Raw genomic sequence first — 17047 nt, 5'->3', positions numbered from 1 at the left:
CTTTGTGTGGATTGAAACCTAGAAGGGTCCTAGCTTGGGGGGGGGTGGCGTCTGTGCACATGGACTGACTTGGACAGGGAGAGGCCCGAGGGTCTCTCAGGCCAAGCATCTTCCTTTGGGGCAAGAGGGGCATGCCGTGAGAATCGGGCTGGGACCCCATGGGGTCCACAGCCGAGGTCTCCCTCTCACCGGTCTTCCTTTGTCTTGCCCAGAAGGCAAAGGCCACAAGGAGAAGCTGGAGCTGGTGGCCGCCTTCTCTTTCTTCGGCAACGTCATGTCCATGGCTAGCGTGCAGCTTGCGGGCGCCAAGAGGGACGCCCTCCTTCTCAGCTTCAAGGACGCCAAGGTGGGTTTATGACAGTGGGGGCAGATTCCTGGGCGTGGGGGAGGCGGGCAGGGGGCGGCTGGAGGAGAGGCGGCTCCCGCCAGCCAGTCCAGTTCTGTTCACCTTCCCTTCCTCCTGCCTGTTCGAGTCCCAAGGAGCTACAGATGCTGTGCGGGCTTTCCTTCAGTCCACTACCGGCTACCTGTGTGTGTTTTTTAGACGGATTCGTTACACATTATGGCTTTGACTGCGTTTTTGATACTACTTGTGTTTTCCCTTTTTGAGTTTTCCATTTCTCAGAGCGACCTATTTCTTTTTTGTAGACTTCTTGATCTTTGCCTTAGTATCACCTGATAATTGATCGAAGATGCCTCCTTGTTTGTCGTTTCAGATATGGTCTTCTAACAACGTTAACCTCTGTTACATACTTACTGTTTTCGACTTTAAATGTCTTATTTTGTAAACCGCCTTTTCCAGGAGAAAAGCGGGGTAAAAATATTTTAAACAAACAAACATTTGGGTTGTTAGAGAAGGACCAGATGGCCTTTCTTAGGGTTTTTGGTAGAGTGGATTTGATTTAAAAAGAGAAGGGCCTTTTTTAAAAATCAGATTTTTTCGGATGATTTAAAAAATATATATTTTTTGTGAAATATAAATCATAATTTTGATCAATTTGATTTTTTAAAAAGAAATCATTGTTTTGCTTTTTTTAAAATCCACCTTGGGGAGGCCCTCTCCTTTTGTTTCACTTGGTGGAATGACCTTTTCTGGACCACAGATCCCTGAGTTCCCCGGTCGTTGTGGCCGATGGGACTCCTGGATTTGAAAAGGGGCTCCTCCAAACTCTGGCTTGGCTCCTGGCGGCCAGCGTGCGGACGAGAGCGCCAACACGACAAGGCCGCGCGAAGTGGGGAATCCAAGCGAGGGGCTGTGTTCCAGCCAAGATCTCAAACAAGGGGGAACACGGTGGTCCGAACATACTGTCTGTCCAGCCCATGTGGGTCACCTCCAGACGTACGATTTCCCACCAAGCCGTAATGGCAGATGACCCTCTGGAGTGGACGGCTCTGCATTTAAAACTCTCCTTTTCTGCCTCCCAGCTGTCTGTGGTGGAGTACGACCCCGGCACTCACGACCTGAAGACCCTTTCCCTTCATTACTTCGAGGAGCCGGAGCTGAAGGTGCGTCTCGGAGGGCTGGGCTTCAAAAGCCCCTCTCAGAGGGACTCCTTCCCCTTCTTCCTCCCCCCCCCCTCGGGCTCTGGGGGCTGGGATTTCTTTGCATCTTCCCTCCCTCCTCTCCCTGCTGCCCTGCTTCCTTTGTCACCCAGTGGCTGTTTGAGGAGACAAGAGGCTACAACCCACTGAGACAGGAAGGCTCAGAATGGTCCGAGGCATGGCGGACCTTCTGGAGACCCTGAGGGCGGGAAGGCCTCTCTCGTGGGCTCCAGTGGGCCTCTCGGTGCCACAGGTGAAGAGGCCATCGGCAGACCAGCAGGACAGGAAGGAGAGCCGATCGGGCTAGGGTTGGGGCTCAGGGCTCCCTTGTCTGTCCCCCCCCCCGTCCTCACCCCCATCTCTTTCTTCTTCTCCCCCCCAGGATGGCTTTGTGCAGAATGTTCACATCCCCAAAGTGCGGGTGGATCCTGACGGGCGCTGCGCCGTGATGCTCATCTACGGCACGCGGCTGGTGGTGCTGCCGTTCCGCCGGGACACCTTGACTGATGAGCACGACGGAGTCATGGGGGAAGGGTAAGTGTGTGTGTGTGTAAGTGGGGCATTTTAGAAATAACGGAGTTTCAACCCAAATGTGGCAATTCATCACATGATTTCCATTGATCTGGGAACTTAGTACCTGTGGGCCATGTAGGAAAACGCAGGGTCTGTAGGGTCTAACTACGTGAAGGTTGGTGTGTGTGTGTGTGTGTGTGTGTGTGTGTGAGTGAGAGAGAGAGAGAGAGAGAGGGAGAAAGAGAGAGAGGGAGAGAGGGAGGGAGGGAGGGAGAGAAAGTGTGAAAAAAAGGAGCGGAGGGAGAAGGAAGCTGTTCTCGCTGCGTATTTGCTCTTACTGGGCCTGCCTTCCACAACGGCCTTTGATGCAAAGTGGCACAGATCCGGGCAGGCCGCGCTGCCTGGGAACTTCCTCTCACGGCTCAGGTGTAATCCTTTCGGCTACCTAAAGGATTGCACCTTCCTCTGGACCTCTCTGCGTGGATTCCCCCCCCCGCCCCCCAGAATGCGGCTTCCTCATGTGTGCTTCCCCTCCGAGGTGTGGAAGGGCCTCTTGTCGCTTTCTGTGCTTCCGTCCGTACAGCCAGAAGTCGAGTTTCCTGCCCAGCTACATCATCGACGTGCGGGAGCTGGACGAGAAGCTGCTCAACATCATCGACATGCAGTTCCTGTACGGCTACTATGAGCCCACCCTGCTCATCCTGTTTGAGCCCAACCAGACCTGGCCTGGGTGCGTCCCCTCTTCCCCTTCCTCCTCCTGCAAGGCCAGCCTGTTAACCCCAGTCCCAAAGGGGGGGGTGAGCGAGGGAGGCTGCCATTTCCCCCACCGCCTGCCTTGTAGGGAAAGCACAGGAAATCTGGACTCAAGTCTTCAGAGAACCTAGTCAAAGGTGTGGGGCTAAAGATGGGTGAGCGCCACTCGATTCCTCTCGGGCATGGGTGGGATAGGGCAGCCCTTGGAAGGTTATGGGACTACAGCTCCCAGCAGCCACAGCCATTGCCACCAGGGTGAAGGCTATTCAGAGCGCAACCCCTGGAGGATGGACCCTGCTGGGCCACCTGTCGCTTAAGTGGGGCACTTTGGGGGTGCAGGGGGTTTGCCTGCCCCCCTTCCCAGGCCTTTCTTGTGGTGGTGCTGAGGATCAGGCCCGGAGGGCTTTTGCCTCCGCTGCTGAGGAAGATCCCGTCGGAGGAGAAGGGGTGATCGCTGCAGAAGCCGCGCGAAGGAGAGCAGGCGTGGCACGGAGGAAGTGCGGAAGAGCCGGGCCGACCAGAGCAGGCGAGAAGGAGCCAAGCTCTGACTCCGTCTCAAGGACCCTGCCCATTTTCTAAGAAAGAGAGACTGTTTTTGCCACCGAGCACGGAAGGTTGTTCTTTTAGGTGGACGGAAAATATCCAGCAATTGGACACGGCAGGTGGACCATGTTTCTGTAGGAATGTCACCTGTAGGAGATGGTCCTTCCCAAACCCAGTGTCTGCTTCGGCCCTGGCAACCTGCCTGCCCTCCTTGGATGATCGGTAGTCTTGTCATGATCATGAATTACTTTTTGAACTACAAGAGCTGCTCTGCAGTGACCGGAATTAATTTGAGCTGGATCTTGAGCCTGGAATTTGGTCTACATGGCAGAACCCAAACTTAGAATGCCTGATCACAAAAGAGGATAGAGAGACCCCCGCCGAGTGTTTCTGCAGGGTCCCTAGCGCCACCATCAACTATATTCCAGCCCCTTGGAGATGAATATTTAGAGCTAGAAATTGGGGAGTGGGAGTGTCACATTTCCCACAAGAGTCAGGAACACAAGGCAGAACTTACGGGGCAATGGAAACATCCCCCTCACATAACCCCTTTCCTTTGGATCTGACCCTGCCCCACGCCAGCTACCAACTCGGATGGGTAGGGGGTTCTTTGAGTCCAAAAAAGTAACTTTGCCAAGCTCTGCTCAGGTCCATTCTGAGCTGGCTCCACGGAGGATGACGTGTCACGTTACAGGGCTCGCTTTGGCTGTCCTTCCCTCCTTCCCCCCCCCCCAACTGCAGGAGGGTGGCCGTGCGTCAGGACACCTGCAGCATCGTGGCCATCTCTTTGAACATCATGCAGAAGGTCCACCCGGTCATCTGGTCGCTCAGCAACCTGCCTTTCGACTGCACGCAGGCCCTGGCGGTGCCCAAGCCCATCGGTGAGAGGAAAGGCCGCTTCCTGATGGGAGGCATGCCACACATGCGAGGCGGGGGGACGTTCCGGTGTCTATACAGGTGTAGAACTGTGGGCTGGAAATTTGGGGCAGGGGCTCCCTTGGCCTGACCATCCGGAGAGATTTTTGAAGCTGCCTGGGCAGCACGTGGGCCCTAAATTGGCCTGGAGCTCGGTGGGCACATGGGCTGGTATGTCTCTGGATCCTTTCCCCACGTGCGATTTCAGCTTCATCCTGCAATGAGATGGAAGAGGGAATCTGCCCCGAAATGTTGGGCTACTTTCGTCAGGAAAAGCAGACCACGTTGGGCTCGATGGAGCGGTGGGCGGAGGTGGTGCCTGTGCGTTCAAGACCCCTTGACCTAGAAAAGGACTCTGTTGCACCCGCTTCGCCTCTTGTCTTGCAGAGGGAGATGATCCCTCCTGAGCCGCCTCCCCATCTTTCCTCCCTCCTCCCAGGTGGCGTTGTGATCTTTGCCGTCAACTCCCTCTTGTACCTGAACCAGAGCGTGCCGCCCTACGGCGTGTCCCTCAACAGCCTGACCAACGGCACCACCGTCTTCCCACTAAGTATGCCCGCCTCTCTTGCCGCCTCTGCCTTGGTTCACTGAAACGCGGGGAGCTGTCCGAAACGCGGGAGGTGGGACCCTTGCGAAATGAGCGTCTGGAACCTGGTGCATAGCTAGGTGCAAAACCCCACCTCCTGGTTGTTTCACACTTCGACCCAGTGAGGGGGAACGGATGGTGAATACTCTGAGCCCTGTGTCTAAATCCAAAATGACTGACTCTATTCCATAAAAGCTTCTGTTGGGTCTCCGGGTTCATAAAGAAGGTTTTTTTGTAGATTAATTGTATTGGGAAGGGGAGGGTGAGAATAATATGCTTGTTATATCCTTATTGTTTTTAGCTTTAAATACTGTCTTTTAATGAGGTCAGCCACCTTTGTATACTCTGTTTTTAGCTTTAAGTAGTATTTTTTGATGATCTCAGCCGCCTTGGGTCCTTTTAAAGGAGAAAGGCAGGGTAGAAATATTTTAAATCCATAAAATAAACTAGGAGCCCTCAAGGATTCCTCAAACTTTTCCTATAACCCCAAGGGCTAGAAAGATGCTTTTAAAAATGCTGAGCCCAGACATAGGTGTGCTTGCACGCTGTATTTTTGTTTGCATGCTTGTTTGGAAAATTCAACCCTCCAGGTTCTCAGAGTCTTGCTCTCTTACTAAAAAGCGAGTTCACGACTTGAATGTGTCATGAAATGTGGAAATGGACGGTTCCTTCCTCATTCTGAGCGAGCGCTTGTAGCAGGACATATGCCAAGGTCACGCTTGTCCGGTGATGTGGGTCCTGCCTCTCGCAGCCCTGTCTCGTTGCTCTGGGACTTATCACCTTTCTTGATAGCTCTCTTTTCTCTTGGCAGGGGTTCAGGAGGGAGTGAAGATCACGCTGGACTGTGCCCAGGCGGCCTTCATCTCCTATGACAAGATGGTGATATCCCTGAAAGGCGGGGAGATGTAAGAGGACGCCTTCTCCTTCTCATGTCACCTGAAACAGTTGTCAGTTCGACTTTTCTTTAACGGGGGGCTGTGCTTTCTTTGGCTCGGTGTGGTTTGGTTTTGTGTCCTGCAGAGGTGGTTTCCTGCTCACGAGAGCCTTTGGGAGCCACGCAGAGGGAGGAAGGTCTTTGTCGTGATGGGGACGTACCATCTCCAGGCTTAGAAGGAAGGCACCTCCAAAGGCCAGACAGAGGCAGGGGAGGGGGATCAGGAGACAGGGATCTCGTGGTATCGTCTGCTCCCAGAGGCATCTGGTGCGGCCCCTGTGAGAGACCGGGAGCTGAGCGAGAGGGGCCCCTGGGCCTGATCCAGCACAGGGCGCTTCTGAGGTCCTTCTGTCTTCCAGGCAGAGATGTCACCACCTTTTGTTTCAGCTTTGTCCTGTGGTTAAGGGAGAGGCTCCGGCAGGCAAGCCTGTCAAGCCCGGCAGCCTCTCCTGCCTCTCAGGAGGTGGTGGATAAATAGCTACATGGTTTAGTAGAGAATCTGGCAGCTTGAGAGGGACGAGAGAGGATAGGAGAAACAGGAGGAGTTGTCGGGGAGCCTTGCAAGAGGAAACAGGTACACCTCTTGTGGTGTTGTCGTCTGTCACGATTGCACACTTTTTTCAGCAGACTTTTGGGAGGGGCTCGGTCTGCTCCCATTTTGGGTAGGCGCATTGAGCTGCCTATTCCGTGGCTCGGGGAAAGGAGCACATAGTAAATCAGGGGGATGGTCAGGCGGAACCAAGGTGCCTGAACAGCGGCTTCGCTGGATTTCTCCAATATTTGTTGTGTGACTTGTGACAGAAAATCTAGAGCCGCACCCTTTCGGTCGATCTTAGCTCTAGCTCTGTGAGGCGGTTGTGAACATCTGTTTATATAGCAAAGCCACTGAAACAAGTGAGGGTTCAGCAATGGATGCCTCAGCTTCGTTTGCCTTTTGGGTTCGACCAAAGCGAGGCTGCTCCTCCTGGCTGCGAGACTGAGCCATCAGGCAGGAGTCAGAAAGTTGCTGGAAGGGTCCTTGTCCAGATGTGGCCGGCTCTGAGCCCTCAGCCACTGACTCCCTCCCTGGACCTTCTTCTCCTTCCCTAGCTACGTCCTGACTCTCATCACAGACGGCATGCGAAGCGTCCGGTCCTTCCACTTTGACAAGGCCGCGGCCAGCGTCCTCACCACTTGCGTAAGCGATGTTCCTCCATGGAGCAGGGGAGTGCCGATGGGGCTTGGGCAGGTGGGGAGCAGAGGGAGCACCGTCTGCTCGGCAGGCGTGTGGCGCTGAGGCAGCTTCCCTCAGAAGCCAGCCAGTGGGCGGCACCAGCTGTCATTCGACTGGGATGACCCACAGAGAGTGGGTCTAAGGATGGAGCCGTGCTGGGCGGATGGTGGGGCAGTGAGGTGTTCCCCCTCACAGCGCAGAGGTTTGCCAAAGGAGAGAAGGGACGCAGCCCTGGGAAGCCCCTTGTGTCGCTTTGCTTTGCCCCTCTGAGCTCCCCCCGTCGTCTGTCTGTTGACCGTCTCCCCACTGCTCTCCTGTTCACCCTCTTTCTTTGTCTGCTTCCTCAGATGATCACCATGGAGCCCGGCTACCTCTTCCTGGGCTCACGCCTGGGCAACTCTCTCCTCCTGAAATACACGGAGAAACTCCAGGAGGCCCCCTTGAGCATCGCCAAAGACTCTGCGGAGAAGGTGGTGAGTCGGGCCAGGGTCTTGCCATCCACGTGGCAGTGCCAGCCTGCCAGGTTCAGGTTGCGGCTCCCCAACGCCTGGGCCCTGTGAGAGAAAGAGCCGTTTGGATGGCCTCGTGGAAAGAGAGGCTGGTTCGGGTGCAAGACCACCGGTGTGGTGGCTGGGCTGAACTACCCTGCGCCCCCCGTATGGTTGGCTGGCAAGGCGAGCGGGAGTCTGAGGAGGACGGGGGCTCTCGAGGGACACCATGAAAGTGTTGTTGTTTACGTCTCTGGCTGTGTAGGAAACACACGGCGATAGCTTCCCAAACGAAAAGACAGCCCGTCTTTCTTTTAAATCCTCCATGGAAGGAGAGTCCACCAGCCTTCTGAGGGACCTCCTCTGCAGTCCAGCAGCTCATCATTAAACTCATACAATCATAGAATAATTGAGGTGGGAGAGGTTTGTAAGGCCCTCAAGTCCAACCCCCTGCTCAGTGCAGGAAGAGAAATCAAAGGCTATCTGCCAGGTGGTTGTCTTTTAGGTTTCTCTCAAAGGCCTTCCTCCAGGGTTGGACGGTCATGGGTTCCACAGTTGTACGGTTTGGAGGTTTTTCCTTCATATTCAGCCGAAATGTGGCTTCCCGTAACTTGAGCCCATGGTTGCGTGTCCTGCACTCTGAGATGATGATCAAATATCCTACTTCTCCTCTGTAGGACAGCCTTTCGAGGATTCGAAAAGGGCTCTCCTCTCTCCCCTCTGCCTTCTTTTCTCAAGGCGAAACCGGCCCAGTTCGTTCAGTCTTTCCTCCTCGCAGGGCTTGGTTTCCAGCCCCTCGGATCACCCTCGTCGCCCTCCTCTGAACTTGCTCCCGTTGGTCGGCATCCTTCTTGGACACAGTGCTCTAGAGGAGGCCTCACCAGTGCTGAATATTGTTCCAACTGCCTTCTTTGTAACGTGAACCCACGGGCTTGTTCTTACCCCCCTGAGGCCACTTGTTCTACCTTCATTGCAACGACCCATCACCTCAACCGGATCGAGGCTCCTGGCAGGGAGGAGGAAGGGTCGTCGCAGGTAACTCTTGTTGGCGTCTCTCTTTCTTCCCCTGACAGGAGGAGCCCCCCGTCAAGAAGAAGCGCGTGGAGCAGCCTGTGAACTGGGCAGGTGAGTGCCTCGGCCAGAGTGCTCCCCTTTGGGAGGATCACGGCGGGGCTTCCCGCATCCCCTGTGGTCTGCTCGGGCTATGATGCGGGTGGCCTCTGCCTCTTGTCCTCTTCCTGTGTTAACCTTTGGGGCTGCCTTTGGGGCTGCCTTCGGCCACGTTTCCAGGAGTCTCACCTGGAAGGCTCGGGAGAACGATCCGCTCTCTGAGCCTGTGACAGTCTTGGGGGAAGGTCGGTCGAGACTCCCCTCCCAACCACCTTGCTGAGGTGGCGAGTTGGGATCGGGTCCTTTTCAGCAAAGCCCCTGTGGTTTCTCTTCGTAGATTTACAAATGATCATGTGGGGGGGGGAGTGCCGAAGGTTACCAGAGAGAAAATGTTTGACGGGTCGATGCAGGGGAGGAGAGGGTGGAAGGCACTGAAGCCCTTGAGAAAGAAGGAGGGAGATGCTCAAGGACTCTTCCGATCGCTTGCCCTGTTCTTCCTCTCATGCCGTCCCCTGCAGGAGGAAAGTCGGCCCCGCAGGACGAGGTGGACGAGATTGAGGTGTACGGCAGCGAAGCCCAGTCCGGGACCCAGCTGGCCACTTACTCTTTTGAGGTACCCTTTGCCCTGGCCTCCTGCTTGCCGCCGGACCTCTACGAGCAGGACATGGGGTGGGGAAAGAGAGACGGGAAGCTTCGGGCGGTGAACACCGTTCCCACAGGCCCTTGGTTTTCCTCAGCCGGGCTGTGCCTCAAAATTGTGAACACCTCAGAGCCCCCGTTGCCTGGTTCGGAAAAGCCTCGGCTTTCCCAACCTCCTTCCTCACCCACCACCCCGCCTGCCCACCCCCTGGAGACAGGTTCCTTGGGCAGGAGCTCATCTGGGTACCTGTGACGTTTCTCTCTTTTCCCCGGACGGTGACAGGTGTGTGACAGCATCCTCAACATTGGCCCCTGTGCCAATGCGGCCATGGGGGAGCCTGCCTTCCTCTCTGAGGAGGTACGTGTGCGGATCGCGTCACCCCATGCCCTTTGCCTGGCAGCTACTCTTTCTGGTGGCTCCTTGTGGGTGCAGGAGGAAGAGGTGGACCTGTGTCCCCCCCGTGGACGCTTGGCAATGCACGAGCCGGGCTCCAGTGTCTGTACGGAGGAAGAGAGAAAGAGCGGAGGGGGGAGCAGCACGTGTGTGTTTGAGCCTTCTAGGCAGGTCTGGGGGGGAATGGGCCGGGGACTTTTGGGAGGACATGAACGGACTGGCTTGGCAGAAGCCGCAAGTGTGGCCTGAGCGAGCGCCTGACACAGGCCATTCTGGCCCTTCTCTCTCCCTCTTCTCCTGTTCAGTTCCAGAACAGCCCTGAGCCCGACCTGGAGATTGTGGTTTGCTCGGGCTATGGCAAGAATGGAGCCCTCTCCGTCCTCCAGGTGAGCGGGCAGGGTGCAGGTAGGGACAGGGCGGTTAAGGGACACCCAAGGTGAAGGCTGGTGCCGGCGAGAGGAATCTGGTGCAGGTCCAGGACCAGGGTCACAGCCGCCGCGGGGCCTAGACTTCCCAGGATGGTCCCGGAGATGGTTGGCACAGCCTGTCTACACCTAGGAACCAGCAGGCCAGGAGGGGAGCAGAAGGTCCGCCCGGGGCTCGCTCTTTTCGGATGTCTTTCGGGCAGGCCGGCTCAGTTCGCTCGCCCCATGCACACCCAGCCACTCAGACCAAACAGTTCTCTCCCTCTTTCTCTCGGCGTGCTGTCCTTTTGTCTTGTTCTTAGCTGAGGGTTACCCCTCAGCCTCAGGGAGGAGAAAAAGGAGGTCCGACAAATATTCACCATGCGGGCAGATCCTGGCCTTGTGCCGTTGGAGCAGCTTGGATTTTTTTAAATAAGTCCCTCACACCGAGTCGGGGGGAAGCAAGGGGCTGTGAGAGCCCGTGGAAAGCAGCTGAAGTCCACGAGAGTGGGGGTGGGGGTGCTTAGATGTGGGGCTGTGCATATATGGGTCAGAAGGATTATAATGGAGTAGGGGGTCACCCCGTCTTCCTGACTATAGCTGAGTCCGCCATGGAGGTCTCAGAACCTCAGCTGCCTTTAAAATAGTAATAATGATGTAAGCTGCCTTGGGTCCTTTTAAGGAGAAAGGTGGAGTATGTTTAAATAAAGAATCCATCAGTCAATCTGCCCTTCTGGCTGTTTTGCCTAAAAGCCTGTGAAGGGCGCAGTGGGAGGGGGGCTGCAACCCTGGCTTCCCTCTGCTGGCTGACCCTTCTGATCATTGCAGCCAGAACCGCATCTAATAAATACAGCAAAATGGGGGGGGGGAATGTTACATTTCTTCAAGGGAATTATTCGCCGATGTCCCGGAGCTGAACTCTTCTTGGTACCGATCTTACCCTCAAGCCGATTTCTAGCGGCCGGTTTCTTGGGTCCTGCTAGCCAGAATTCCTTGATGGAATCCTAATAAGATCATTGCATGACCTTATTTCCAAGTGGGAGGATGTCATTTTTACCTCTTAGAAGGAGACAAGCCTTCATTGATGGGCTCTACTTGTGCAGAAGGGACCCCATTCTCAGAAAATCTGCTGTGTGGGCAGGAGCCCTGATTTGGCCTTTCCCCCCCTCCCCCCGACAGAAAAGCATCCGACCGCAGGTGGTGACGACCTTCGAACTTCCAGGCTGCTATGATATGTGGACCGTCATCTCGCCCCAGAAGAACGAAGAGGTGACTACTCTACCTAATTCCCCAGGGTCTTTTGGGGCTCCGGAGCTGCCAGGGAGGGCTGCCTGTTGGCGGGGCTCCTCCTTCTCGGCCCGAGTGGCACAGGAGCAAGACACGGGACCCTTGCTTCTCCCACCCTTTCCGAGTCCGCGGCTGTGGTTCTGGGGAAGGGGGAAAGGACTGCCCATCATGACGTCCCTACCTGTTCTCAGGGACCTAATGGGGGAAGATGGATGTGACCCATGCTAGACAGCGCAGCCCGGGCCTCTCTTGGAACGCTCTTGAGACCTCGGGCAGCTTTTTCTCAAGCTCTCGCGAGAGGCGGGGGTGTCTTCCCCAAGCCTAAATCCTCACTCTTTGTTCCTCCTCGAGCCAAGCATGCAGGAAAGGGTAGAGAAGGGATGCCCCTGTCTCGGTCAGCGAGCAAAACAGTAGTCTGGGAACCGGAGTAGCTGGGCGGGGTGTTCCAGTGGTCCAGCGTGTTTTCTTAGTGGCCAACCAGATGCCCGAGTGGGAACCTCAGAAGCCAGATCCGAAGGCCGTTTACTTCCCAGCAGCTGAAGTCAGAGGAACGCTGGCCATCTGGTGGTCCCCTTGGGCAGTCCTGCCTGCCTATCTGCTGCTGCCGGTTGACCGGTCCCTTCCTGTTCCTCCTGCTTCCTCTTCTGGGAATCTCTGTCTTCTTTGAAAGCCAGCGAGGCTCCTTCTTGGGGAGCTGAGGTTCCTTCCACGCTGCGCCTGCAGGAGGCGGTGGGGGGATGTGGGTGATGGGAAGACCCCCTCCTGGCTGCCCTTATGGCCTCAGACTGGATCCGTCCCTGGCTCCCCAGAGACCCCCCATGACTTGGGGCTGAAACAATGTCTCTTCTCTCTTTCCAGCAGGAGGAAGAAGCAGCTCAAGGGGAAGCCACGGAGAAGGAGCCCGCTCCGCCGGAGCCCGTGGACGACGGCAAGCGGCACGGCTTCCTCATCTTGAGCCGGGAGGACTCCACCATGGTGAGTGCCGGGAGGTCCGGCGGCTGAGCTGAAGGGGCCCGGGAAGCCTTGCCACAGCCAGGACTCAGCGCCGGTCCTGGGGTGTGTCAGTGGGGGAATCGGCAGCCACGCCGGGGGAGTGGGGCAGGGTGGGGTCCTGCCTCGGGATGGAGAAGAGAAATCGGCCCGCGTGGCTCTCTGGGCTTTGAAGTTTTAGAACCTCAAGGTGGTTTTCCCATCCCGGACACGTGGTGAGTAGGGATGCTCTTCAAAAAGACTGACCAGGGAACCCTTCTGGGAAATAAATGGAAGCGCCGTCTTCCCCCAGCAGCCCAGCGACTGTGTGGGAGAGGCGATGCCCGGCACAGAGAGAAGACCCCAGGGTCCCTTGCCTGCCATCTGGGTGTGTGCAACGGGCCCTGTGTTGGTTGTGTGTGTGTGTGTCTCCCTGAGTTAGAGCTAACACGCTGGAATATATCAGGACTCGAACACAGGTTTTTGCATTTGTTAGGCCCTCAGAATCGGGGAGGGAGGGAGGGAGGTTCTTCCTTCCAGGTTTTCTCCCGCATCCAGTCGTGTGAAGAGCCGCTCGCCTGATGTAGGAAAAAACGGTCCGGGGGCCTCTTTTTCTTTCTCTCTTGGGTGGGCCGTCCTTGCTCAGTTTTGCCCGCAGGAGCAGTCCCTCCTGCAAAGGAGCTCTTGAGGGTAAACACATTTTCCTTCTTCCCGCCCTGCCTCGTCTTTGCTGTTTGTGGCGACGTTCACACAAACACACCCCTTTGCTGTGCTTTTTGCCTCCTTCTGCAGATCCTGCAGACCGGCCAGGAGATCATGGAGCTGGACACGAGCGGCTTTGCCACCCAGGGCCCCACGGTGTATGCTGGCAACATCGGCGAGAACCGTTACATCGTCCAGGTGTCCCCCCTGGGCATCCGGCTGCTGGAGGGAGGTGGGTGTGACCTGGCTTTATCACTTTGGGCTGCAAGGGTGGCCGTTCCGAGTGATTGAGAGAGAGAGATAGAGAGAGAGGTGGGGTGGCCTGGATGTGGGCCCATGGAAGGGCTCTCCTTCACCCGTTGGTGGTGTTGCAGAGTTTGGGGGAAAGTTCTGATTTGGGAAGTCCCAGGACTTGCCCTGGAGAATCAGCCTGTCTCTCAGCCGGCCGCGGTTCTGCCCCACAGTGAACCAGCTGCACTTCATCCCCGTCGACCTCGGGTCGCCCATCGTCCAGTGTGCCGTGGCCGACCCCTACGTGGTGATCATGAGCTCCGAGGGGCAGGTCACCATGTTTGTGCTGAAGAGCGACACCTACGGGGGCCGGACGCACCGCCTCACTCTGCAGAAGCCCCAGCTGCACCACGTGAGTCGTAGCTCTGGGCCTGAAGCGTGGCCGCGGCGGACGGGTGGGCGGGCGGGCGAGGGGGTGTCTCTGAGAAGGGGAGAGCGTCCGTCCAGGAATCAGCCCCGGGCCGCCGAAATGTTCTTTTTCTTCTGCCAAAGGCTTGGCATCTCCATTGTGTGGCGTACTCCCAAACATCTGGCAAAGATGCAGATGTTCATCAGAGCACATCTGGAAAGACAACTCCTGGTGGGGGTGGCACAGGAACTCTTCCCAAGGGCCTCCTCCCCTTATGGTACATATAAAATAAATCTAGGTGAGGGAGGGTCACTTTTACTTGGCCGGCATAGCTTGTTGCGGTCTCTGAATCAGCCCCCCCCGGAAGGTTTCAGGAGGACCCAGCCTTGGGTTTTGTGGTGCCGGTGCTGGTGAAGCAGAGTGGACCAAAGGACCACTTCCATTTTTCCCCTCATTGGGTTTGAGGCATGCCCTGGGGCGTGGAGGGGGGCAGCTGAAACACCCCAGCCTGGTCTCTCCCAGTGAGGCCTCTGGTTTGTCTCCCCCCCTCACCCTCAGCAATCCAAGGTCATCGCTCTGTGCGTCTACCGGGACGTCAGCGGGATGTTCACCACGGAGAGCCATTCCTCCAGCTCTCGAGACGAGCTGTCCCTGAGGAGCCAGTCGGAGTCGGAGGTGCCCATCCAGGACATCAGGTGAGGCTGAGGTGGGGGAATGATGATGACGTTTCCCACTGTCATCATCAGGGTGGGGGTGGGCTTAAGAAATGGGGTGGAAGGGGGAAGAAGGGGAGCCGCCTTCCGTCCTCTTCCATGCTGGAGGGAGGAATGCGGGCCTGTGGTGGTGAAGAGATCATCCGGAGAAAAGGATCTTACCCCACCCAGAGCTTAGAAGGAATCGGACCACAGAAGCCTTTCTCTGAGCAGTAATCACACAAACGGGAAGGCTTTCAAACCAGCCCCGGGACCGGCCGTGAGTGGGATTTTGGGGAGGGGGTTGCAGAAGGTGAGCAGCGAAGTCCCCACCCACCCAGGCCTTCAAGGAGCCTGTGTTCCTTCGGCCACCAGAGTGCTCCGGATCCTGCCCCTGTCCCTGCCCCCAGATTTTGGATATCAGGAGAGGGTCCAGCCCAGTTAGCCTCCGGGAGAGAGATCCTAAAAAAAAAGTTCTGGAGGAATTTTGTATGAAATTCTGGAGTGCCCTCAGTGGCCGGTCCAGGCCGTCTGAGCCATAAATGTGCCAGAGGGACCTCTGTGTCCAGGCTGCCGGGGAAAGGAGGCTTCCCTCGGCTCTTTCCCTCACTCCTCTTTCCCACCTGATGCAGCAACACCGTGGATGACGAGGAGGAAATGCTGTACGGGGATTCCAGTGCCCTCTTCAGCCCCACCAAGGAGGAGCCCCGCCGGTCCAGCCTGCCTTCGGCGGACAGAGACCCCCACCAGTACAAATCCGAACCCACTCACTGGTGTGTGCTGGTGCGGGAGAACGGCACCATGGAAGTGAGTCCTGGTCGTCCCCTTTTGGGAGGGGAGGGGAGGGGAGGGGAGGAAGCTGGTCGCTCCCCCGCTCCGGTTGCTCGCAAGGGTCGCGACGGGCTTCCTCATCTCTTTCCTGCAGATCTACCAGTTGCCGGAGTGGCGCCTGGTTTTCCTGGTGAAGAATTTCCCCATGGGGCAGCGGGTGCTGGTGGACAGCTCTTTCGGCCAGCCGTCCAGCCAGGCCGAGGCCAAGAAGGAGGAGGTGATCCGTCAGACGGAGATGCCGCTGGTCAAGGAAGTGCTGCTGGTGGCCCTGGGGAATCGGCAGAGCCGCCCGTACCTGTTGGTGAGCTTGGAGGGGCTCCTCTGATCTCCCTCCCCCCGTTAAGCATATAGAAGAATCTGACCAGCTGGAGCCTCGTTGGAGGCCTCTCATTAAGTCTCTTTGACCTGCAGAGGCTTTGGGGCCAGGGATGGGAACCCCCCCTTTTTTTTTCTGGCCTGGGGAAGGGTCTCGAGAGCCCTAGGAACATCTAGGCCAGGGGAAAGTCTTTGCACTTTGGACAGTTCTGACCAGGTAGACACCTGAATTTCATGTGTGTTTACTCAGGACCGAACATGGCGGGGGGGGGGGCTGGTGCAACCGTCCTCGGTCTCTGTATAGTACAGCTGATCCTAGGCATCCGTGTGATCGCCTGGAGGCAGGAAAAGAGAGCCACCTGAGTCCATTCCACCTGAGCACCACAATCCATTGCTTGGCTTTTTCGAGAGCCGCCAGACCCTTGATGAAGTTGGCTTCCCCTCCAATGCCCTTCTGGGGATGACTCTTGTCCGGCCGTGCCTGAATGCAACATGGGATGCCATCTCCATAGGCAGTTCCACCCACAAGCAAAATAGTTCAGCTCGAGGCGCTGTGAATCGGTCATCAATGTTTGAGCCGCTGGGCTTTTAAGAGGCTTTGCCGCGGCCTTCCTGCCAGTGGTGGGACCGGCGGCTTCTGGAACCGCTGGAGGACCCGCGCAGGCTGGTCTGCTCAGGGCCGGTTGCTTTTAAACCCAGGCATGGATTCCTTGCCCGTGGGCCCAGGCTTGAAAGGGGGGCAGTTTAAAGTTGCTGCACTTGATCTTTAAACAGGGCAACATTTCAGAGATTCAAGAAGGGTGCCTTGAACATTCAAGACGTTCGCCGCAGCCTCTGCTCTCTTCCTTCAAGCAGAGATTGTAAAGATCTTTTGCAGCAGAGTCTGAGAAAAATCTTTCTGTCGGTGCTTGTAAACACGCTTGGAATGTCTATATTTGTTCTAGATGACCGTTTACAGTTGGCTTTGTATTTTTATATATATATATATATATGCTGATCAGATTTTCCCATTTTGCTGTTTTGTTTTGTTTTGTTTTGTTTTTTACCCCTGTAAAAAGTTACAGTATTTCTACTGATACTTTTATGGTTTGTAATGATTGCTTTTGTAAAAAGACTTTTTAAAAGGGAGGCTGTAAGTTTGTAAAAGGCCAAATAGCCTGGGGGAAGAGGTGTGCGCGCACACACACACTCTTAATGGTGGCTGTGACCTGAGCTGGCGGATCAGAAGGGTCCTTTTTAATTAGGGACGGCCGAGGGCACTGAGCGGTTTCCTACGTAGGTGGGGGTGGTTCTTCTGCTCTTCCACAGTTTTTTGGGGGGGTGGAAGGGGTGACTGTGGCTTTGCGGTCATTACATCGCCCTGCGAGCCGCCCCTTGAACCCAGAGCCAAAGGTGGAGGAGGTTCAGGCGTCCTTTCCTCTCTGGCTGGCAGGTCCACGTGGATCAGGAGCTGCTCATCTATGAGGCCTTCAATCACGACTCCCAACTGGGCCAGACCAACCTCAAAGTTCGCTTTAAGAAGGTAAGCGCCATGCAGTTGCTTCTCTCGCTTGGCTGGCCGCCCTGCCCGATTCCTG

At 56.3% G+C, this 17047-nt stretch overlaps 1 protein-coding gene across 3 annotated transcripts in view; it reads left to right on the top strand.

Moving 5' to 3' along the window:
- CPSF1 (cleavage and polyadenylation specific factor 1) overlaps nucleotides 1-17047 on the top strand; it is a 30896-nt gene that overhangs the window by 4940 nt on the left and 8909 nt on the right. For 2 of the 3 annotated variants that reach the window (XM_020814886.3, XM_020814887.3), the window contains exons 4-24: nucleotides 213-346; nucleotides 1426-1506; nucleotides 1925-2076; nucleotides 2639-2785; nucleotides 4093-4232; nucleotides 4706-4816; nucleotides 5664-5757; nucleotides 6876-6963; nucleotides 7347-7472; nucleotides 8561-8612; nucleotides 9116-9210; nucleotides 9520-9594; nucleotides 9936-10016; nucleotides 11214-11303; nucleotides 12180-12296; nucleotides 13083-13224; nucleotides 13457-13635; nucleotides 14191-14327; nucleotides 14957-15131; nucleotides 15250-15456; nucleotides 16903-16992. In XM_020814886.3, the coding sequence (XP_020670545.2) occupies nucleotides 213-346; nucleotides 1426-1506; nucleotides 1925-2076; nucleotides 2639-2785; nucleotides 4093-4232; nucleotides 4706-4816; nucleotides 5664-5757; nucleotides 6876-6963; nucleotides 7347-7472; nucleotides 8561-8612; nucleotides 9116-9210; nucleotides 9520-9594; nucleotides 9936-10016; nucleotides 11214-11303; nucleotides 12180-12296; nucleotides 13083-13224; nucleotides 13457-13635; nucleotides 14191-14327; nucleotides 14957-15131; nucleotides 15250-15456; nucleotides 16903-16992 (2513 nt within the window). The remainder of the gene's footprint in view (nucleotides 1-212; nucleotides 347-1425; nucleotides 1507-1924; nucleotides 2077-2638; nucleotides 2786-4092; nucleotides 4233-4705; nucleotides 4817-5663; nucleotides 5758-6875; nucleotides 6964-7346; nucleotides 7473-8560; nucleotides 8613-9115; nucleotides 9211-9519; nucleotides 9595-9935; nucleotides 10017-11213; nucleotides 11304-12179; nucleotides 12297-13082; nucleotides 13225-13456; nucleotides 13636-14190; nucleotides 14328-14956; nucleotides 15132-15249; nucleotides 15457-16902; nucleotides 16993-17047) is intronic. The other variant, XM_020814888.3, reaches the window with a different exon arrangement.

The sequence above is a fragment of the Pogona vitticeps genome, chromosome 4 (genome assembly GCF_051106095.1).
Source record: "Pogona vitticeps strain Pit_001003342236 chromosome 4, PviZW2.1, whole genome shotgun sequence".
Taxonomy (NCBI): Eukaryota; Metazoa; Chordata; class Lepidosauria; order Squamata; family Agamidae; genus Pogona; species Pogona vitticeps.
Note: the sequence above shows the minus strand (reverse complement) of the source record. Positions and strands in the feature narration are given on the sequence as shown.